We start from the raw sequence: 23,456 nt of genomic DNA on the forward strand, positions 1-23,456 counted from the left end.
ATGCATTCTGGTGCATGGACGTGTGCTTTTAGGTACATTTCGGTGCATATTTGATGCATTTCACCATGTTCCAGTACAGTTCAGTGCAGGAAAAAGCAGCATGTTCTACCACCCCCCCCTTTTTTTTTTTTTTTTTTTTTTTATTTTGTTCTGGAACTGACAACACTGGTGTGACCTATGCCACTGGAAACCATATAACTAACTATCCATGCATTTTTGATGCAGGAAAAAAAAAACGCATTGGACTGCATGCGGTGTGAACCAGCCCTTACAGCGTGTCTCTAATCTGCCTTCTACTGCACAATGTCCTGCATAAATGTGCCCCATTACACACTGTACTTGTATTTATATGTCTTCTTCCAGGTGAAGGCCTTATCACCATATGATGGAGGCACATAAACATGCAGGAAACAGTCATTGATTTTCTCTGGGCCCCTCTACCTCTGCTTGCTTGTCAAAAAGCATGCATTCATTTTTGTTTTGCATCATCCTTTTTTTGCATGCTGCACCTTCCTCTGCAGTATAAGGTGCATGTTATATTGGAGGCCCTTTTGTATACATGTTAATATCTAGGAATTTTGGCTTTTCAATGGTTAATCCCTTTAAGCCCAGGGTGTTACTGGCCAATCACGTTATTGGCTTTCACAGTGGTCACATGATCAGGAGCCGGTCCCGCTGACTCCTGATCATTAGAGAGTTGACTTTGACAGCTGGACAGGGCCATCTTTAATATTGATTGGACAGACATTCTCTTGCGCCCCCCCCCCCCCCCCCCCCCCTGCAATTTCACCCTCTACTTTCTCTGAGACAAACAATACATAGCAGCTAGACTCAAAATTAGTTTACTGCAGCAGATCAGAAGCAGTGATTGTGACTGGTTGCCAAAGGTTACAGCATATCATTACTGCTCACTGGCTGGTTGCTAGAGGTTACAGTACACACTACGGCTCACTGATTAGTTGCTGGAGGTTACTGTACCTCATTACTGCTCATTGGTTGCTATAGGTTACTGTGCATTATTACTTCACTGATTGGCTGCTAAAGGTTACAGCACATCATTACCGCTCACTGATTGGTTGCAAGACGTTACAGCACATAATTACTGGTCACTGATTGGTTGCTAGAGGTTACAGCACATCATGTACATCCCCCTCCTTGCTCACCTGTGCAACCCAAACTGTAATTCCTTCTCTGTCAACCTCTGCACACTCCACCCACACCACTTTGCTTACTTTTGCAGAACAGGCTGATGGTAGGCTCAATGACCACAGTTGCAGGCAGGACTTTCAAGCATGCTCCTGTTTACCTCCCCAATGGGCAGCATTCAGCAGAGGTGATGGTGGATGGAAAAACAGGGGGGCATAATATACATATGAATGCCAGCGCTATTTACATTTCAGTCCTTGTTATATACATGTGAATGCTGACATGATCTGGGTCATCTGTACACTGCAATAGGGCAGAGCTGGGCTGTATAAGTGACAGCACGTCACACTGAGTTATCGGGACACAGCGCAGGAGGAAGACTTCAAGGGACAAGGGTATGTAAAGCAGGACAACTGGCAAATATGAGACAGCTGCTTTGGGCCCCATAAAAACTGACTGGACCCTTTTGCCCAGCCTTAAAGAGGGCCCTGTAGCTGGGTCACTATGTTATGGTGAGCTCTGCCGCCCAGGGCCGCTTATGCATTGCTCCCAACTGTTACTGATTTCGAGGGACTGTTCCTCATTTGGAATAAGGTCCCTCTTTCCTCCTCATTTGTCCCTCATTTTGATCTGATGCATATCGTTGTATATAAAATGCACTGTTTCTCTATGAAAAAGTGTTCATAATGCTAAAACTTTTTCATTCAGTTTCTAATTGCTGCATTCGTAAATTTCAAAAGCCAAAATAAAGAAATAGTAGTTAAAAAAAAAAAAAAAACACTCTTCCTCTTCTTCCTCCTCCTTCTTCCTCCTTCTTCCTCCTTCTTCCTCCTTCTTCCTCCTTCTTCCTCCTTCTTCCTCCTTCTTCCTCCTTCTTCCTCCTTCTTCCTCCTTCTTCCTCCTTCTTCCTCCTTCTTCCTCCTTCTTCCTCTTCTTCGAGGGTATGTCCTATGCTACATATTTTTGCTAATAGGTCTCCTTCATTCAGAAAATTGGGAGGTATGCATGTGGGTGTTAAAGCCCACCCTCTTTGCTGCACATATGCATTACATGGATGGTAAATGGTTAAAAAGTATATGGAATTGGGGTAATAGTATTTCAAGCTTAGGAAACATTAAGTTATATAGCACTCATTAGTGCTCAGGGGCATTGGCAGTCATTTATTATCCAGTTCAGCTCCAGAAAGGTGTTACCCCCTTCATGACCAGGCCTTTTTTTGCTATTTAGCACTGCGTACTTTAACTGGTAATTGTGCGGTCATGCAATGCTGTACCCAAACAAAAAATTTTAATCACCACAGGGTTTTATATTTCTTGAAAAAAAAAATTATATATATATATATATATATATATATATATATTTTTTTTTTTTTTTTTTTACTTTCTGATATAAAACCTACCCAATAAAAAAACATAAATTTCTTCATACATTTTAGACCAAAATGTATTCTGCTACATGCCTTTTGGTAAACAAAAATCCTAATAAGTGTATATTGCTTATAGTGGGTATGTGATGCAGCGGGCAATCTGACACTAACTGCTACAGGGTGGGAACAAACTGCCAGTGACATCAATACAATACAGTCAGGCACAGACTGGGACAAAAATAGGCCCGGGCATTTTAAACTGAATAGCCCTTTTTTTGTTTTGTTTTTTTTTTTATCATTACCACTCACAAACTGGTTGCTAGAGGTTACAGAACATAATCTCTGCTTGCGGATTTGTTGCTAGAGGTTACTGCACATCATTACAGCTCACTGCTTGGTTGCTAGAGGTTACTGCACATCCTTAGAGCCCACTGATTGGTTGCTAGAGATTACTACACATCATTACTGCTCATTGATTGGTTGCTAAAGGTTACTGCTCAGTGAGCGGTAGTGATGTGCCGTAAACTCTAGCAACCAATCAGAGAGCGGGATTGGTTGCTAAAGATCACTACCGCTCACTGACTGGCTGCTAGAGGCTACTGAACAGACGATAACAGACGGTAAAGTGAAGGCAGAATGCCAGCATCAGACATAGAGCTCTATAGTAGTACACCAATAAGCTAAAATAACAAATTTTCTTTTTTTTTCTTCTAACAGCAGCCTGCACTTACTTTCTCTCCCTGGCCCATAGTGTCTGTGGTGGCAGCGACCCCTATCCCTGATATCAGCTCATAGGGTCTCCACCAGCTCCTCCCCCTTCCCAGCCACAGATCAGTTGACCTGTAGTTTTCACTCCCGGCCCTGACGGCTGAACTGAGTGGGTGGCTGGCTGGCCCGCAGAGAGGCTGGGTAATTGGCATGGGTTCAAGGAGCAGCCCAGCTGCTATGAGCCCCAAAGATATGTGGCCTCAGCCCACAGGGCAAATGCCCAGAGTGCCCTATGGCCAGTCCAGGCCTGAATACAGTGATCAATGATAATAATGTACACTGTCACTGTACTAATGACACTGGCTGGAAAGAGGTTAACATTTTGGGGAGATCAAGGGGTTAAATGCATGTCTAACAAGTGTTAATTTGTGTAATGTGTGCTGATTTTTACTAAATATCTCGTTTCTGGGTTATGATTGGACACAGTGGATCAGCAGGTCCCGGAAGGTAAATCATTGTCTGGGACCTGCTGACAAACTCCAGCTGTTTACAATTAGAGATGAGCGAATCGAACATGACGAAGTGGAATTTGTTCCGAAGATTTGGAAAAATTCTATTCGCGACGAATCCGAAGATTAGCAAACTTCGGATGCACGAATCGAATTTTCCCAAAAATGGCGGCGACATGTGTGGCGACGGAGAAAATGGACAGAGAAGATGAAGCGGGGATCTCTGGGAAGACGCGCAGACAAGGCGCGCTGACCCATAATGCATTCATGACATGTGATTGCATTAGCCAATCAGCAGCCAGCCAGCACTGTGTAATGGTGGAGCTATAAATCGCGGCCATCTTAGAATTCTCCATTAGCCTCCGGTCATTCAAGAGAGACAGACCTGTGTGTATTAAGGGACAGAGTTAGGGCCACAGAGACTTTAGGGCCACAGAATCGTTACTCAGGGCCACAGAATCGTTACTCAGGGCCACAGAATCGTTACTCAGGGACACAGCTATCAAAGAATCGAAAATTTAAAGTGACATACACCCTTTTTTTTTTTTTTGGTGGCTGTCGTGCACAGTTGGTGCTGCAGTTTGCCGATTGTGCAAAATAAACTGACTTTCTGCTTCACAACCACTATTGTACGTTCAAAGAGTTAAATCCATTTACACGCCGGCTGGCGGTAATATTTTTTGGGTGATTAGTGCATTCCAGTGACACAAACGTACAGTTTCCAGCCAACGGCAAGCTGCAATTGACCGATTGTGTACAATAAACTGACTTTCTGTTTCACAACCACTATTGTACGTTCAAAGAGTTAGATCCATTTACACGCCGGGTGGCGGTAATATTTTTTGGGTGATTAGGGCAATAAAGCTCCCGGTTCGCAGGTTGTTCCGTCTTATGGATGGAAGTACGACGGTATATGATCTTCTTCGCACCCACAGCATCACCTCATAGAATCTCTGCATTGCATCTGCAATCACAATGCTGACTTCCCGGATCGCCACTCAGCCATTGGACTCTTGATAGTCGTCTCCCCACACTGCTGCTGGGGGGACTTTTTAACCTAGGCCTGTGTATGGCCTTCAATTGAAGCTGCTTCCGCTCCGCCACTCTGCCATTGCACTCTTGATAGTCGTCTCCCCACGCTGCTGCTGGGGGGACTTTTTAACATAGGCCTCTGTATGGCCTTCAATTTTAGCTGCTTACGCTCCGCCACTCTGCCATGGGCCCCTGTACCGCCTCCTCATGCTGCTGCCAGGCCCGTAATCTGCCATGGGCCCCCGTACCGACTCCTCATGCTGCTGCCAGGCCCGTAATCTGTCATGGGCCCCTGTACCGCTTCCTCATGCTGCTGCCAGGTCCAGAGTGTGGCATGGGTCCCTGTACGGCCTCCCATTGCTGCTGTCTCCATCGCCACACTCTGCCATGTGCCACTTTCAGGTCTCCTCACACTGCTGGTGGGTTCCATTTTGTCATAGGGTGCTGTATGGCCTCCCATTGCTGCTGCCTCCACCGCCACACTGTGGCTCCACACTCTGGTTTTGGCCCCGTGACTGCCCAAATGAGTGAAGTGTGCGGTGATTCTAAGATCGACGGCACTCATCTGCATGTCATACTGACTGACAGTATTATTTCTCTTCCCCAGCAGACTCCAAGGGCATTTAAATTAAAGGTACAGTGTTCTGCACTAATATTAAGTCTCTCTGAAGCCTAGAAACACCCTTTTTATAAGTTAAATTTGCAGCGAATATATTCGGCTCGAAGCGAATTTATTCGGCGAATCAGCCGAACCGAATTTTTGAATAATTTGCTCATCTCTATTTACAATCATAGCAGGAGTCAGCAGGGGTATGTGTGTCTGGCTCCTACCTGAAAGAAGCCAGCAACATACAGGTACGTCCCTGTGCCTGGACGGGCCACCCATCCGCAGTACATTGGTGGGCAGTCCACTAGCAGTTAAAGTGTTTGTACAACATGTAGGATAAAAGTGTGCCTTTTTAGTGTTTAAAGTGTAAATGTAAAGCATTCCTAAACCTAAAAGCTAACATTTTATTCTGTTGCAGCTTACCAATTCTTAGATGTGATGACTGCATTCGTTTTCTTTTTTAGGCTTTCTTTCTTCAATTTTCATCTTGTGATTCACCAGCAAGTCTGTTGTTTTTCAAAAGCTCATGCTCTCCAGCAGAATTTATCAGCTTACACTTATGAGACAAACCATTTACCACAGGCAGGGATGGTTAAATGATCAGCTTTTATTTATTCATGTGAAACTTTTATCCCAAAAGGAAAAAATGTGGTTTGTTGTAACTGTTATAATGTGTGATCTGGAGTTTGGCTTCAATTCATGACTGTTTTTTAAATCTGCTAATATATTTACCACTCCCCTTTTCTCAGACTGACAATGCTGCTGTCTCCTGTGCCCCCTGTGCTCATTCATCCAGAGTTGTCTCACTAATACAGGAGGTGTGTTACTGGCCAGATCTCCAGGTGAAAACGGAGAGAAAAAGCCAAATAGAAGAAAGTTAATGCAGTCACCACATCTAGGGCTTGGTAAGCGGCAATATAATACCTTTTTGGTTTTGGGTTTAATACCGCTTTAAAGCCTATATTTGGGCAATTTTTTATTTTTTTTTTTTAACTCTGCTTCCATTTCTCCCCCTGCAGTGTTCTGAGCTGGCAGAGCTGAGTAACAGCCACACCCCCTAATCACAAAGGAAGAGGGGGGCGTGCCTGACCAGTTCTGTTATTAAAGTGAAATTGCACTGCACCTGAGCAACACAAACCAAAAACACTACTTAATTTTTAATATTCAAAGCAAACTTCACCATCCATCCATGTCTCCATGCTTTATTTTGCTGAGAAATCACTTTGAAAAACACCCCCCTAATATTTATGGGTGTAATCACCCAGCTTTAGCCAGCGCAGATGATTTATGTAGCACTTACATCCTGGAATCCATCTGCCCTTAGCTCAGCCTTACAGACAGGAGGGTGTGCTTAGCTGAGAAAACCCCTCCTACAGGCACATGGGATGTGTGATGTAATTTGCCTAAACCTGGAAACCACAAAGTAACTGAAGAAATGTGTAGCATTTCTCCTCTTGAGGGCTGCTGTGTTTCTGGGTCCCCCTAAGCTTCACACAGCCAGGCAACACGCATTTTCCAAATTTGCATCCACAGTCCGTGAACAGTCCATGAGCTTGTTTTTTTATTAGGGGAAGTAACTTGGATAGGGTAATGGGGATTATGGGATGCCCACCTTGACTGATTCAATGCACAGGGACAACTTCCTTCCTATATACAGAAACAAATCCTGGACTGTTCTTTTCCTTGAGTGCAGTCAGTCATTCCAGATAAGTAACTAAAGCTAGGCCAGGGACTCTGAGCCGCTTTGAAAGTTAGCACAGATTGTTGCAAACTACATGCAGAGATGTCTCCTCTCCCCTCTAGAATTGCTCCCATCTCCCCAGCCTGTGGACACTACCAACCCTCCTGGCTGCTCTGAAGATCTCCCAGGACAAGGATAAAGGGTTAAGCACAGCATTTTACAAGTGGCAGTCTCTCCCATTGTGAATCCTTGGGTGTGCTGATGTACTCTCTCTGTCCTCCTTGCAACCAAGCAAGGATCCTGTTTATACTGTGATGCTGAATGGATCCTCCTGAGACAGCCCCCTTTGGACCTAGGGGATCCCTCCCAGGCCACTGACGGCCTCCTCGGCACTCCATCTTCCACCCGACTCCTCTGCCTCCTCCTCTCCCATATTTATGCGTTAGCCTCCCCACACTACCAGGGTCTCCACACCTGGGATTGGTTAGACTCCCATAAACATGCAGATTTAGGTCTCCACCCCTTCTGCCCACTGGGTTTTGGAAGCTTCTATGGTCCTTCAGAACCAGGTGGAGGCGATCGAGTTCCAATCTGCTGAGTTACCCAGCCTGAACTGTAGTAACCCAACTTAATTACAGACTTGTGCCGTACCATGAGTCATACCACAATACATTTACCTACACTAACACTAGTAGCATGCTAAAGGGTGCTACAAATTTAAAAAAAAAAAAGTTTAAAACAACTGAATATGATAGGAAAGTATATCTATTTATTTAATGCTAGCGGCATAAGGATTGAAATAGTCAATGTTGATTGAGAGAGTGAAGTTCACTTTAATTGCTGATTACTGAATGTACCTGGATTAATTCTAATACCTGATGGACTACACAGTCATATTTAGGGCTTGTTCACAACATGTCTGAGCTGCATTTTTCTGCACACCATCACACTTGTATGGTGTTATCAGGACACATAGAAAACAACTCTGTTCACACCATGCATGTGTGGTTGCATTGGACATTGAACAAGCCTATAATCGGGACTGTCACCAAAAAACATGAGTAGCTATTTTATAAGTTTCATCTAAAAATGTTAATTGTGCCTAAGCAGGGTCATCAAAAAAATGGACTGCAGTTTCTGTGCCTTGAACCCCAGTTCACACCAGTGTGACTTGTGAGTTCAAAGTTTCATGACAAGCCGCACCCTATTACCGGCAATGGAACCATTCTACTCAAGTCGCAGCAACTTTGAAAAAGGTCCCTGCACTATTTTTGTGTGACTTCATTGCAACTTTCATAGATATTTGTCATTGAATGTCAGCCGCAACGAAGGCGCACAGAAAAGTCGGAACACAAAGTTGCACAACTTTGCAGTCGCACTGATGTAAACTGGGGTCTACCCTAATTGCTGTGTGTGTGCATTTTGAGATCATCTAAGGCCCTCTGACCCCTACATTTGCAGTGAGATGCTGTGCTCCTTGCTGGAGAGGGAACTGTACCTGAAAACCTGCAGTGCAAGCATCTCCCTGCTTCTGCCTCATTCATTCTGTGGATCTGTGCTTCTTCCACCTCTCCTGTTGCTTCTTGAATTTTTACCATCAGATCATTATTCATCAGGGGAATACCTTTCACATGAGGAAGCAAAGCCCTGCCTCTACCAATGTGGTTGCTTTCATAAAGCACACCTTCAGATTCAGGCATGGTAAGTCAGTAATGGGCTCCCAAGTGATACTGATAGCTACTAGTCTCTTGCCTTCTGACTGCATTTTTTTGGGGGCACAGGTCCTGTTATAACTGTTGTAGTAAAAGCTGTGAAAATGGAGGCTGACCGCATAATGTCTGTGACTGTAAAATTAATTCTATGACTTCAGTTGGATTAAATGAACTCGGTATACATTCAATTGAATTACTTTCTAGGTGTGTATATGAGTTGGGAAAACATGCCAGAAGGTCCCACAGTGAGAAGGTACTGCTCCGTGACCTCGCCATTTGTGGGCCAGCAGGTGACGAAGGTCGGCGGCAGCACAAAGCAGATTATTCTTCAGGACTTGATGGGACAGCAGTTCCAAGACTGTCAGGTAAGTGAACCTAAAGATCAGGAATCACCAGTCAAAAATCTGGACTTGTGTACCTGAAAACTTAACAAGGCTACACTCCCATTCTCCAGTAATTATTTTTGAATGCAGATTTATAGTGGACCTTCAGTAAGAAATTTAAATAACTAAATTCCTGACCCATTACAATATACATCCTTTTTTCAAAAGTCTATATTATTCAAAACCTGTCATTGACTTCCATGCAAATGACTTTGCCTATGCTGATATGATATCACACATTGCGACTTCGATGCAACTGGGTGCGACTTGAATGCAGTTTTGACTGTTGGCTTTGACTGTTGCACAACCGTTGCATTGATCGCATTAAGATGCAACTTTTGGAAGTTTACATTGCAGTCTGTGGCACTCAAATTGCATGAAAGTCACATCAAAGTAGTACAGGAACCTTTTTAAAGTCACTGTGAATTTAAGTTGCATAGATTTGAATGGCTTCCATTAAAATACATGGGCTGCGAATTTCTGTGACAGTCGCATGACAAGTCACATAAGTGTGAATGGACCCTTAATCTGTCTTGTCTCTGAAGCCGATCCATCTTAGGATCACGCTCCCGAGGCTACTAATAGGAGGTGAAGAAAAAATGTCACTCCAACTCACGCTCTGCTGTAACCCCATCATTTTATTTATTTTATTTTTTTTTTTTTTTATGGCCGACAATCGCACCGCAACCACATGCGTTGCACCAGGTTGCAAGACGTTTGTGGCGCTTCCCTATTGACTTGCATGGCCCGCTGAAGATGCATCATGTTGGGTCAACTTGGCCGCGAATCACATCACTGCTGTGGCATGAAACCATCTCCATCCTCTGCATATTGCAGCTTAAAGCGTAACTCCACCCAAAAGGGGAAGTTCCACTTTAAGGACTGCTCCCCCACTCTCCATTAAGGATTAGCACCTTTTTGGGGGGTGGGGAGCGGGTACCCAAATTTGACAGGTACCCGCCTAGGCAATTGGAAGCGGAAGGTGTGTGTTCCACTTTTGGCTTGAGATTTCTTCAACCTTCCTAATTATAACTAGGACTGTACAATACAATTCAATATTTTACTTGCCGTACCGCCTGCTGCTTAAATTTTTGTATTGTTATTTCCAGTAGTTTAGTACAATGTATGCATTCACTTTTACCACCATTGTTACCATATTTTAGGTTCATGGGAAGAATTTATACCTAGCATTTGGTTGCAGTGCAAATAAACAAGAAAAGGCTGATAATGTCAATACACAGGATGATGGGAAGTCAGAGGAAGACTGTCCATTGATAAGTGAACCCTCCACAGTCCCTAGGGACCACAGCACTCCTGGTACAAGCGAGGAAACCGTGGTGCACAAATGGCTGCGCTTTCACTTTGGTCTGTATGGAAGCGTGAGAGCCAACGAGTTAGCCCGTGCTAAAAGTGGAAACAAGAAAGGAGACTGGAAAGACCCAACTCCCAGGTATTATTATTATTATTATTATTATTACAGGTACTTGTATAGCACCATCAATTGTAGTTTTGCCCACTCAGGACAACATGACAGTGGTTCATGGGCCACGCTTAACCCACTTACAATCACATTCACCATGCTATCCCGCTCTGTACCTCTGTTGTCAGGGGTTGGGGCCTCATGAACAGAATGAGTGTAGATCCAAGGGCTTCCAATAGAACACAGGGATCAGTCTGAAGACTGACACAAGTACTTTGAGGCACCACTGCATTTCAGCATTCTTGTTGCCGAAGGCCTCATTCACCCGAGCACTTACACCCATAGACTGTGAATGGGCCGTGTTTTTAAGTGATTGGTGCTGTGTCTAGGCAAGCCCATTCATGTCTATGGGAATTCAGAGGTTGCATGGACACAGCTGATCATCCCTGTTTGAGAGCCATGTGGTTGCACATGAACAAACCTGGAAGTGGAAGCCTACTGCCATGAATGAGGCCTAGGAAACTATTTCACTTTGATATATGTGTTGTGTGGTGTGTGTTTTTTTTTTTTTTTTTTTTTTTTTTTTTTGCGTTTTCTGAGGTCTGTATCTTTTTATATGCCGGTCTCTAGATTAATTGTCCACTTTGATGGTGGGGGATTCTTGGTATTCTACAACTGCCGAATGACATGGTGCTCTTGTCCGTTTGTGGAGCCAACTTGTGATATCTTGTGTCCAGAGTTTGATAAGGAAAAGGCCCTTCGTGCCCTCTCCCAACCCAGACCCGTCTGCATCACCCTGATGGACCAATCAATCTTCTCTGGAGTAGGTAAGAATAATGTCTTCAAGGATGATCTCCTCTGCTGAACTTCCCACACCACACCCCTTGGTAAAAGCAGATTTGTATGACCATACAGAGTGACTTTCCATTCCCACAAGGGACTACTTTACCATGTAACTGCAACAATATTGTGCTATAACTCACTCTTTCACAGCTACATTTGATTCAAATTTTTCTTTTCCAACTCCTAGAGGTATGTGTGGTGTGTTGTGTGTGGGGTTTTTTTTTTTTTCGCCCCCCCCCCCCCCCCTGGCTGGCTGCAATGCTCATCAATACTCAACTGTCCCCCACAGTAATTCAGTTCTGCCACTAGTTGTCCTCAGCCTTTCAGGTTGAACAATGCCAAGTATCATTTAACAATGAAGACTGAGGACATACTAAGAGTTTAAAGCTGGCCGTAGATGGATCAAATCTCGGCGGGCTCAGCAGGGACCCTCCGAGATTCGATCCCTCTATGTGCAGATTGGCTTTACCCAAGTTGATCCATCAATCGACTTTGGTACAGACAGCCTGTTTTGATATTCTTATTTAATTGTTTTTTCATGCAATTACTGCTAGCAGCTGAGAAGGCTCCCCAGAAACCCCCCTTCTGCCAGCAGAAAACAATAGCGCTGCGGGAGGGATTCCCCCATCAACACTGACTGTATTGATGGGAGAATAAATCTATTTTCTTTCCTTCCACCCATGGAAGAAAGGAAAGAGAGAGCGAAAATCACTTAATCTTTGGGCTGCTTTAAGTATTCATGGACCCTCACCCTGAAGCATTCTAGTGAGGCAGAGAGACAAAGCTTGCTAACAGCACCTGCAGCTTTTGAGGGGCTCTTATTCAGAGTTATCTTTGCTGGAGGTATTTATTTATTACTGGTACTTGTACAGTGCGGTCAATTCATGCAGCGTGTGTATGTGTGATAGAGAGATATATATACATGTGTGTGTAGTATTATTATTATTATTATTATTATTTATATATATATATATATATATTCCATATATATTTGGACACGAGCACAATTTTTTTAGTTTTTGTCAGGTATTTACAAAAACATATTCAAGCTATAGATATAGGCTGAAATTGCGCATTCTCAGGTTTAATTTCAGGGTATGTACATCCAACTTGGAGAAAGGGTTTAGGAATTGCAGCTCTTAAGAATAGTCACCCCCCCCCCCCCTTTTTTCAAGGGACCAAAAGTAATTGGACAATTTGAATCAAAAACTGTTTCATGGCCAGGTGTCGGCTACTCCTTTCATTATTTCTTCATCAATTAAGCAGGTAAAAGGTCTGGAGTTGGTTCTAAGTGTGGTATGTGCATTTGGAATATATTGCTGTGAACCTACATCATGCGTTCAAAGGAGCTGCCCATGCAAGTGAAACAGGCCATTGTAAGGCTTCAAAAACGAAACAAATCCATCAGAGAGATAGCAGCAACATTAGGAGTGGCCAAATCAAGTTTGTTACATTCTGAGGAAAGAAGAACGCACTGGTGAGCTCAGCAACATAAAAAGGCAGGGATGTCCATGGAAGACAACAATGGTGGATGATGACAGGATCCTCTCTATGGTAAAGAAAAACACATTCACAACATCCAGACAAGTGAAGGACACTCTCCAGGAGGTGGGTGTATCATTGTCAAAGTCTACAATCAAGAGAAGACTTCACGAGAGCAAATAGAGAGGATTCACCAGAAGGTACAAACCATTCAAAGCCTGAAAAATAGAAAAGCCAGATTAGACTTTGCCAAAAAACATCTAAAAAGCCAGACCAGTTCTGGAAAAGCATTCTTTGGATTGATGAAACTAAGATTAATCTGTACCAGAATCACGGGAAGAAAAAAAGTGTATAAAACATGGTGGAGGCAGTGTGATTGTATGGGTATGCATTGCTTCAAGTGGCACTGGGTCATTGGCGTTTATTGATGATGTGACAGTAGCAGCTGGATGAATTCTGCAGTGTTTAGAGATATACTGTGAGCCCAGATTCAGCCAAATGTAGGAAAGCTGATTGGATGGTGTTTTACAGTACAGATGGACAATGATCCAAAACACACTGCAAAAGCAACCCAAGATCTTTTGAAGGAAAAGAAGTGGAATATTCTGCAATGGCCGAGTCAATCACCTGATCTTAACCTGCTCTCAACCTGATCTCAACCCAATTGACCATGCATTTCACTTGCTGAAGGCAAAACTAAAGGCAGAAATGCCCACAAAGAACAACTGAAGACAGCTGCAGTTAGAGCCTGGCAAAGCATCAGAAAGGAGGAAGCCTAGTCCATGGGTTCCAGACTTCAGGCAGTCATTGCCAGTAAAGGATTCTCAACAAAATATTAAAAATGAACATTTTATTTGTGATTATATTCATTTGCCCAATTACTTTTGGTCCCTTGAAAAAGGGGGGGGGGGGGTGGCTACTCTTAAGAGCTGTAATTCCTAAACCCTTCCTTCAATTTGGATGTACATACCCTCATGTACATGCCCATATCTATAGCTTGAATATGTTTTGGTAAATACCAGGAAAAAACTATAATTGTGCCTGTGTCCAAATATATATGGATGTGTGTATGTACAGTTGTGCTCAAAATAATAGCAGTGTGTTGAAAAAAGTGAATAAAGCTCAAAATCCTTCTAATAGCTTTTATTTCCATACACACAAATGCATTGGGAACACTACACATTCTATTCCAAATCAAAACATGAAGAAAAATATATCAAATTTGTGTTGTTCCTCTAAACAAATTGAAGAAAAGTGAATATTAGACGGTTGAAAAAAATAGCAGTGTTTGTATTCTTCTTTACAAATGCAAACATTCACTATATAAACTGAAAAATGTTTGAAGATTTTGCTTTCCTTTGAATCACTTAATGAATATTTAGTTGTATAAGCACTGTTTCTGAGAACTGCTGTACATCTGTGTTGCATGGAGTCAACCAACTTCTGGCACCTGTGAACAGGTATTCCAGCCCAGGATGATTGGACTACATTCCACAGTTCTTCTCTATTTCTTGGTTTTGCCTCAAACTGCATTTTTGATGTCACCCCACAAGTTTTCTATTGGATTAAGATCCGGGGATTGGGCTGGCCACTCCATAACGTCAATCTTGTTGGTCTGGAACCAAGATGTTGCACGTTTACTGGTGTGTTTGGGGTCGTTGTCTTGTTGGAACACCCATTTCAAGGGCATTTCCTCTTCAGCATAAGGCAGCATGACCTCTTCCTTGCCATTTTGGCTATTCTTCTATCCATTCGAATGGTAGTTTTTCGCTTTCTTCCACGTCTTTCAGGTTTTGGTTGCCATTTTAAAGCATTTGCGATCATTTTAGCTGAGCAGCCTATCCTTTTCTGCACTTCTTTATATGTTTTCCCAACTCCAATCAACTTTTTAATCAAGGTACGCTGTTCTTCTGAACAATGTCTGGAACGACCCCTTTTTGCTCAGAATTTCAGAGAGAAATGCACTGTAACCAGCATGTACAACATTTGCTGCCTTCCTTCCTTAAATAAGGGCAATAATTGCCACCTGTTTTTCAAAGAATGAATGACCTCACTAATAGAACTCCACACTGCTATTATTTTGAACATGCCCCTTTCAATTAGTGATTCAATTACACAGAATCAGCACCATGCATGTCATGACTGTTGGGTCTGTTGGATTTCTATTACTCTACTACACCTGCTAGTAAATTATTTGCCATGTAGAAATATCATTTCTACCAAAAACAGTGATTGATCAGGTTAGTGATGTCTGACTGCTATTATTTTGAACACAACTGTATGTGTGTATGTAAAATATATATATATATATATATATATATATATATATATATATATATATATTTATTATTTTTTTTCTCCTCGCATCCTAACACTTGGGGAGCGTACAGTTTAAGGTCCCTAACTCACATTCATACATACATATATTAGGGCTAATTTACACAGGAGCCAATTAACCTACTGGCATGTCTTTGGAGTGTGGGAGGAAAGCAGAATACCTGGAGGAAACCCACGCAGCCACAGGGAGAACATGCAAATTCCAGGCAGGTGGTGCTGTGGTTGTGATTCAAACCAACACCCCTAGTACTGCCAGGCAGAAGTGCTAACTATTTAGCCACTGTGCATATCCTAGGATACATTGGAAGTGAAACAAGTGAACCAGAAAAGTGTGTGTCTGTGCAGACGTTACATCTGGTGTGGAGCAACAGGCAGGTGAGCAGGATCCGATCTGGAGTAACTAGAAGATGGCACATGTGGTGTGCAACATGGGAACACTGTAGCAGAAGGGGAGTAGGGACAGGAGAGAGGACTGAGTGGCAGAGGATCAGCAGAGCTGGGGGACCACGGCAGGAGAAACCAGCAGATGTCACACAGGGTGTTCAGAGGCGCATCAGCAAACCAGAGAATCAGCAGTGCTGGGGCTTACTACTGAGTGGGGCATCAGCAGGGCTGGGAGAACTACAGACTACAGAGCAGGGGATCTGCTGAACAGGGATACTAAGTGTGGGGGGGTGTACTACTGAGCTGGGGGTTTTACTGGGCCCCTTAAAACAAACAGAATATCAACACACACAGGGCATTTTGCCAAGCTTCATTAAAGTTACAAAACATGCATCAAAAAGCATGTTGAAGCAGAGGGGGTTTAATGCATTTTAAAGTCGGGAAAAAAAGTGTAAATGATCCCCAAGTGTGTACTTAGCCACTTGGCATCCCTGATGCCCATGGTAGCATAGCCCAGTGGGGTTGAGGCAGGTTCAAAACTGTAGCTACAGCACTGCATTGAGTTCTGTAGTCTTTGTAAGTGAATTTTGGCATTCTATAGTATGGATACATGATTATTCTTTAATTTTGAAATGCTCTATCCAGGTAACATTATTAAGAATGAAATCCTATACTTGGCACGTGTCCATCCTCTGTCATTGGGTTCTTTTCTTCCTGTGGAGACCCTGGTTGCTCTGATAGACCATGCTGTGACCTTCACTGCTGATTGGCTGAATAACAAGATGAAGAGGAAAGCACTGCACTACCACATCTACATGAAGGAGCAATGTGAAAATGGCCATCAAGTGGTCAAAGAGGCCATTGGCCCAACTTTTGGGCTGAAGAGGCTGACCTGGTATTGTCCTATATGCCAGAAACTGGCCAAGTCTGGAGATGCTGTGCAGCTTGCCCTGGAGTAAATCCCCCTTGTGTCATAGATGAAAGGGTGACGGAGATGAAACTGTCATTTTATGCCCCGTGTTCGATGTGCACCTCTTTGGTTCTTATTGTGCAGCCCTCAGGGCCCTTGAAGTCCATAGTCTGTGTTTTTTGTTACCTAGGTTCTTACTCAGGCTGGTGAAGCAAAAGTATTCATTCTCCTGAGTTCTCTTTGTTAAATAGTTTGGTTTATTTCCTTCACGCATCTACATGAAGGAGCAATGTGAAAATGGACATCAAGTAGTAAGAGGCCATTGGCCCACCGTTTAGGCTGAAGAGGAGGACCTGGTGTTGCCCTACATTCCAGAAACTGGTCAGGTCTGATGCAGTGCAGCCTGCCCTGGAGTAAATCACCCATGGGTTGGAGATGAAACTTATACCGTAATGCATCCCTTTGGCACTTGTGTGGCCCTCGGGGCCCCTGGAGACAATAGTCTGAGGTTTTGTTACCTAGGTTCTTACTCAGGTCTATGAAGGAAATAATGTTTTTGCCTGGGTTCTTCTAGTTAAAGAGCTTATTATTATTAATTTTTTTTTTTTTTGTTTTAAGTCATTACACTTTTTTTCTGTGCTGTCCAACCCTGAAACTTTTTAAAAAGGGTGGTAGAGAGTGCAAATGTAGAAGTGTTGATTTGTAAAGGGACTGTAATAGCCGTGATCCGTAGCAGTCATGTATTGTCCATGAAAGTCTCCTGAAGCAAGATAATCCCCAACGACCCCTGTAGCACTCCTACAGGCTCTGACCATCTCGCTAAAATTTCACCCCCTTGCCCACCCAAAAAAAAATATTTTTTTTAAATTGAGCACTAATCTGCATGCTTGCCCCCTAAGCATAAATTCCCCCTCCTCCCCAGTACAAATCCTTCCCCTACTCAAATCCCTCTCGCAGCACAAATATTTGCACCCCCCTCCCCAGCTCAAATCCTCATTCCAAATTCCCCCAAAGTCCCGCCAAAAAAAAAAAATACCTCCTCCTAGCACAAATCCCCCTCCACCCCTCTACTATATTACCTTTTCTGGCACAAACCTCTCGAAAGCCCCCCTCCTAGCACAAATCTTCATCCTCTATCCCCCCCCCTTACACAAATTTCCCCCTAAATCACCACCTGCACACCTCCCCAAACTCCCTGTCCTAGAACAATTCTTATCTCCTGCCACCTCCCAACACAAATCCCCCCCAATCTCCTGGTGGTGCCCCCCACCTCACATGATGCAACCGTGCCCAAGGCAGCTGCCCCTTCTGTCCACCCCTTATCTTGTTGCACAGCTGTGGTATCGGACCATGTCTCATAGCATAGTTGTAGTATCTGACAACTGTAGTCTTTGATTACCTTCTTACTTTATATGCTTTCTGTAGGATTACATTTGTTGCTTATTATGTACAGCCCTTTCACAATGTCAAAGGCCACTCTTACAGCCTCTTATATCAAGACATTTGGCCACCATTTATTTAATTTGTCTCAAGCCTGGAGTGGTCTTTATAAGTTTTGATGGTGTTTTTTTTTTTTTTTTTTTTTTTTTTTTTTTTTTTCCTCTCTCACATTTTTCAGCTAATAATTGTGGCTGCTTTCTGTAGAATAAAAATTTTGTATTCATCAAAGATGTCCTCTATCATTTTTTCAAAATTTCTTTTTAATTGCGTAAACGTGTATGAGCATACGTCCCTGTATGCAGACAGTATGTTCATATGTGTGCTTGTGTTTACGTAAGTACTGGTATACAGTCATTAATTTCTATGGGCACATTTTTAAAAGCCTTTTTCAGGCTGTAATCTTGGGTGGGTTGTCAGGGGGTGGTAAAACCGCAGCGTAGCTGTTTTTATCCTTCGTCAAAGTGTTTTGTGAAAGTATTTTGGTGCATTTGTGCCATATGTACAAAAAAATACATGTAGATCCTGCTGGAAATCTAGTGAGCTAATCCTTTTTGTGTGCTCTCTGCTTTTGCTGTTACTATTGTTCCCAGATCTTTTTGTGAACTATAGAACACCTCCCATATATTATGAAGATGAGGAAAGAGGGGGTTGTTCTGTAGTGCAAACAGACTTCCTGTCCTCGGGTGACAATACAGCTTCTCCATAGATTTGGCACAGCGAGTGAGTGCGGTCACGTTTTAGTCAGGAATTGTTTCACTGGCAGAGAGACCAGAGGAAAATGAAGAAAAATTAACTTGATAAAGTAAAACTAATGCAACCAGTACATCTATTGACTGCTAAGCTACAATATAGTACATTACTTCCCCCCCCCCCCCCCCTTCTCTTTTTTTTGTTTTTTTTTGTATAGATACACTTTAACTATTGGGCAGGTGCTAACCCTACTGCTGTGTGCCCATCGGAGAAATTACCCGTCATTTACTGGCCTTACAGGAAATTACGGCATCATCCCAATAGGGGACACAGATGATGGCAAAAAGCAGACAGAGACTCTCTAATTCTTTGGATGGAGTTGAATTTTAACCCCTTCGCGTCTAAGGGTAAAACATCGTAATGCCTAAGCAAAATTTTGCACCTTTAACGTGTTAGTAAAACTGTACATGTACAACTACTTTGTGCATCCAGGTGGTTTATACCTTGTTTTTTCATGACAAATTGGACTTTCATTTGGTAAAAGGTAATGGATATCTCCTGATTATTTGTTTTATTTATTAATTATCAAAGGAAAACTGCCCCAAAATAGTTAAAAATAAAAATGTAGCTGTATATTTCTTGCTACTACCATAACCTACCACCAAAGAACAACCCAAAATTAAATTTTCCCGCTTGTGACGATCTCAGCAATACTACATATATGTAAGTTAATTGTTGGTTGTACCCATAGTATGGCCCAGAAACAATAGTGCACTTCCTTTTTTTTTTTTTTTTTTTTTTTTTTTTTTATCCTGCCTAAAATACACTGATACTAATTTAAAAATGTGACCCTGATTATTTAACCTTTTGATCCGGACCTTGACCCAAACAGTAACTCAGGCGCTGACCTAGATCAAACCTTGATCAAGGTATTGTTCATTTTTTTTGTTATTATTATTGAAAAAGTATTCATACCCTTTTGAAATTTTCCACTTTTTTTTTTTTTATGTTACAACCAAAAACATAAATGTATTTTATGTGATAGACCAACACAAAGTGGCACATAATTGGGAAGTGGAAGGAAAATTATTAAATGGTTTTCAAATCTTTTTATAAAAAAAAAAATCTGATAGGTGTGGTGTGCATTTTGTATTTTACTCTGATGCTTCTAACTAAAATCTAGTGGAACCAATTGCCTTCAGAAGTCACCTAATTGGTAAATAGAGTCCACCTGTGTGTAATTTATTCTCAGTATCAATACAGATGTTCTGTGAAGCCCTCAGAGGTTTATTAGAGAACATTAGTGAACAAACCGCATCATGAAGGCCAAGGAACACACCGGACAGATCCAGGATAAAGCTGTGTAGGAGATGAAACACCTCAAAGAAGAGGCATGGCGAGCCTTTTGAAGACTTTCTTTTTTGCCAAAGGTTTTTTGAAAATGTGGAAAGAAAATCTTTTTACTATTAATAAAGTGAGGTGAGCAACGATCTTTGTTTGTGGCTTTCCTATGTGATATGACAGAGCCTATGAATAACGTAATGGAGTGTAGAGCAACAAACTAATATCTCATATAAAAAACAAAGTCCCATGAAAGTCTCTTCTAACACCACTGTGCAATGTGTACAAAATATATCTTCTCACTTCTTCAGTGCCAACTGTGCCACCACTATTAGGTGAAAAACCTGCTCCCCTCACTTTATGACCTCATCAATGGATCATAATGCGCTCAACATGTGGACAGACTTGTGGACACCCTCTGTGGTCTTGCTCCAGCTTCTCTCCCGGCACCACCAAAGTATACACTCCTCCAGCTGACGCTCTCATAAAATGTGTATTATAGAAAGTGGAACCATAGTGCTCTCTATTTAGAAAACAATTTATTAGAGCCCAGATTAAAAACCCTTTTAAAATGAAGGAAACAAGCTGGCATATAATGTATATTTCGTAACATGGCTCACCACCCTGCTCTCCCAGATGGCCATCAGTTCAAAACATCTAGGGCTCAGCTCCTTCCATCTATATGCGTTAAACCCTAGATTCAGGCCTCCTAGGAGGCATTATTATAGTAATAATACCAGCCCATACCAGTACCCCACCTCCACCCTGCTGGCATCTGAGTCGTAGTGGAGCTCTGTGCCCCTTACTGATCCAACCATCTGGTCTGTCAAGAGTCAATCTCAACTCATCATTCCATAAAACCATTGAAAAAATCGTCTTCAGAAGTTTCTTGGCCCAGTCTTGATGTTTTAGCTTCTGTGTCTTGTTCAGTGGTGGTCAGGTTTCAGCCTCCTTACCTTGGCCCCTGTGCCCCTTACTGATCCAACCACAGGTCCATCCATCTGGTCTGTCAAGAGTCAATCTCAACTCGTCGGTCCATAAAACCTTTGAAAAACCCGTCTTCAGAAATTTCTTGGCCCAGTCTTGATGTTTTAGCTTCTGTGTCTTGTTCATTGGTGGTCGGGTTTCAGTCTCCTTACCTTGGCCATGTCTCTAAGCACTGAACACCTTCTGGGCACTCCAGGTATGTTGCAGTTCTGGAATATGACATCACTGGAGGATAATGGGGTCCTTGTAGTTTCACGTTTGATTCTTCTCAAATCTTTGGCAGTTAATTTACATCTTTTCTTCTCAACATGTTTCTTGCAACCCTGTTGACTATTTGCAATAAAACGATTGGTTCTGTGATCATGCCCCAATATCTTAGTAATTTCAAGAATGCTGCATCTCTCTGAAACACTTTTTACAATTTTTGACTTTTTAGAGTCAGTTAAATCTCTTTTTTGGCCCATTTTGCCTAAAGGAAAAGAAGCTGCCTAATAATTATGCACACCTTGATATAGGGAGCTGATCTCCTTGGGCCACACCCTCCAAACTTACACAAATATGCATAGAAATGATGAATAGGTCAAAATACTCGCCTAATAATTGTGCACACAGTGTATGTTTGTTATAAAAGTATTCCATACAAAATAATGCACACCATGGTATGGGAATATTTATTGTAGCACATCCATAGCGCTGATCACATGGCTGTGGGACACTGTTTATTTTATTTTTATTTTCTGCCAAATCCGTGGTGCAGGTAGATTTGTTTGTTGTTTTTTTTAGTTTTGTTGCATGGGTTTACTACCAGCAGCCATGGAGAATTTAAATTTTATGCAAAATCGGAATATACAATTGGGAGAAGTATTTCAAGTTATAGACATGGAAAAGAATGATAAAAAATACAATGGACAAGCAACTATGGATCTGGTGGGATATTGTTACATTTTTCTTATTATACAGTATTTATATAGTGCCAACAGTTCGCTCAGCGCTGTACATTCCAATGGGAGACAATACATGAGACAGTACAATAACAATACAATGTGATGCACGAGGGGTTCGTAGGCCCTGCCCCTTGGAGCTTACAATCTAGGAGGGGGGGGGATAGTGGTACGGAAGGAATAGCAGTGGGGGATGGAGTGGTAGGAAGAGTGGAGGAGATCGGCAATTAGCAGATAGCGGGGTGGGATTCCCTGAAGAGGTGGGTTTTCAGGGTGCACCTAAAGGAGATGAGAGTAGGTGATAGTCGGATGGATTGGGGTAGGGAGTTCCAGAGAATGGGTGATGCCCTGGAGAAGTCCTGGAGGTGGGCATGGGAGGAGGAGACCAGGGAACTGGAGCGTTGGAGTATGATATGACACCCAGAAGACTGAGATGGGATTTGGGCCCTAATGACAGTTTGGAGGACCCAAAATTTAATGGAGGAATGGTTTTGTTTTTTTTTTCAAAATAATAAAAAAACTTTTAGATGTCATTGTACATAGGAGAATAGAGGAGAGTAAAGTTGGCCATAGTAGAATCAAAGATAGTGGTCATGAAAAAGATGGATCTGTATGTAGAGACTACTGAACATAAAGAGAATACCCCTTTTTCGCTGCAGAGGCAACAGTTGGGGGTGCTCAAATGCGGCAGCTGTGATGCTTTGCTTCGCAGCTGTGGCAGGATTTGTACCCCCGACACTTTCAGTGGGCGTAGTGCAATTTGTGTTCTGCCTTTAGCAGGGAAATTCATCATTCCTCCCTGCAATATTAAATTTGGGCACTAGATGGAGCCCAGAATAAATGTATTGTTTTATAGAAACTAGGGACTGTTTATCCTTAATGAAAAACTCATTCAACTCAAAAGGGAACAGGTGCATCCTGGGAGTTTAGACTCCATTTTAAAAGAGAGGTTTGGGGGGTTTCTCCCTGAAAATGATACTTGCCTAGGTGGATGCAGCATTGGTCCAATGCTGCATCTGTCCCCTGCCGGCTTTAAGTGCGAGAACTCACATCAGCGATTACATGACTGAGTTCTCATCACTGCTGTGAGCAGAAATTGCTGACTGTCAGTCACCACTGTCTGCTCCGAACCCCCGATCCTTACTGGAATGCTGGGCTGTGGAGGGGGAGTGGCTGGCTCGGCTCTCAACAGATCGCTGAGAGGCTGAGCCAGGTGCAGCTCCACACTCCGGGGTGGATCCCAACTTTAAAGTTGGGATCTTTTCCCAGCTTGGACAGGCTGAGTGACATCAGCTGACAGCTGGCTTCAGCCCACTGTCAGCTGAAAACGGGCAACAGGAGTACAGAACACACTGCACTCCTGTGATCAACAGGAGAAGTACAGCCAAAGAGCTTTGGCTGTACTTCTCCTTTGGGAACTGAGGGAAAGGAACCAGCCATATTTCTCTGCAGCACATGTTGTGGACTGAACTTATATCCCCTACAGGTGAGCAAGGACTTATTGTCAGCTACAGCCTAATCATTTCATTGTGTTTGT

General features: G+C 42.7%; 2 protein-coding genes across 2 annotated transcripts in view; both read left to right on the forward strand.

Moving 5' to 3' along the window:
- Positions 1-8,988: 8,988 nt before the first annotated feature.
- On the forward strand, positions 8,989-18,071 carry NEIL2 (nei like DNA glycosylase 2). Its single transcript, XM_089685887.1, has 4 exons — positions 8,989-9,126; positions 10,308-10,594; positions 11,195-11,391; positions 16,256-18,071. Exons 1-4 carry the CDS (start codon positions 8,989-8,991, stop codon positions 16,567-16,569), a joined length of 936 nt encoding a protein of 311 aa, XP_089542013.1. The 3' UTR covers positions 16,570-18,071.
- Positions 18,072-23,386: 5,315 nt separating this feature from the next.
- The window catches only part of LOC149455815 (squalene synthase-like), a 58,848-nt gene continuing 58,778 nt past the window's right edge, over positions 23,387-23,456 (forward strand). The window contains exon 1 of the mRNA XM_089685917.1: positions 23,387-23,405. The gene's annotated coding sequence lies outside the window, so the exon portion shown is untranslated. The remainder of the gene's footprint in view (positions 23,406-23,456) is intronic.

Source organism: Staurois parvus, unplaced genomic scaffold, assembly GCF_062004578.1.
Source record: "Staurois parvus isolate SC_StPar_1 unplaced genomic scaffold, SC_StPar_1.0 ptg000388l, whole genome shotgun sequence".
In the NCBI taxonomy this organism is placed as follows: domain Eukaryota; kingdom Metazoa; phylum Chordata; class Amphibia; order Anura; family Ranidae; genus Staurois; species Staurois parvus.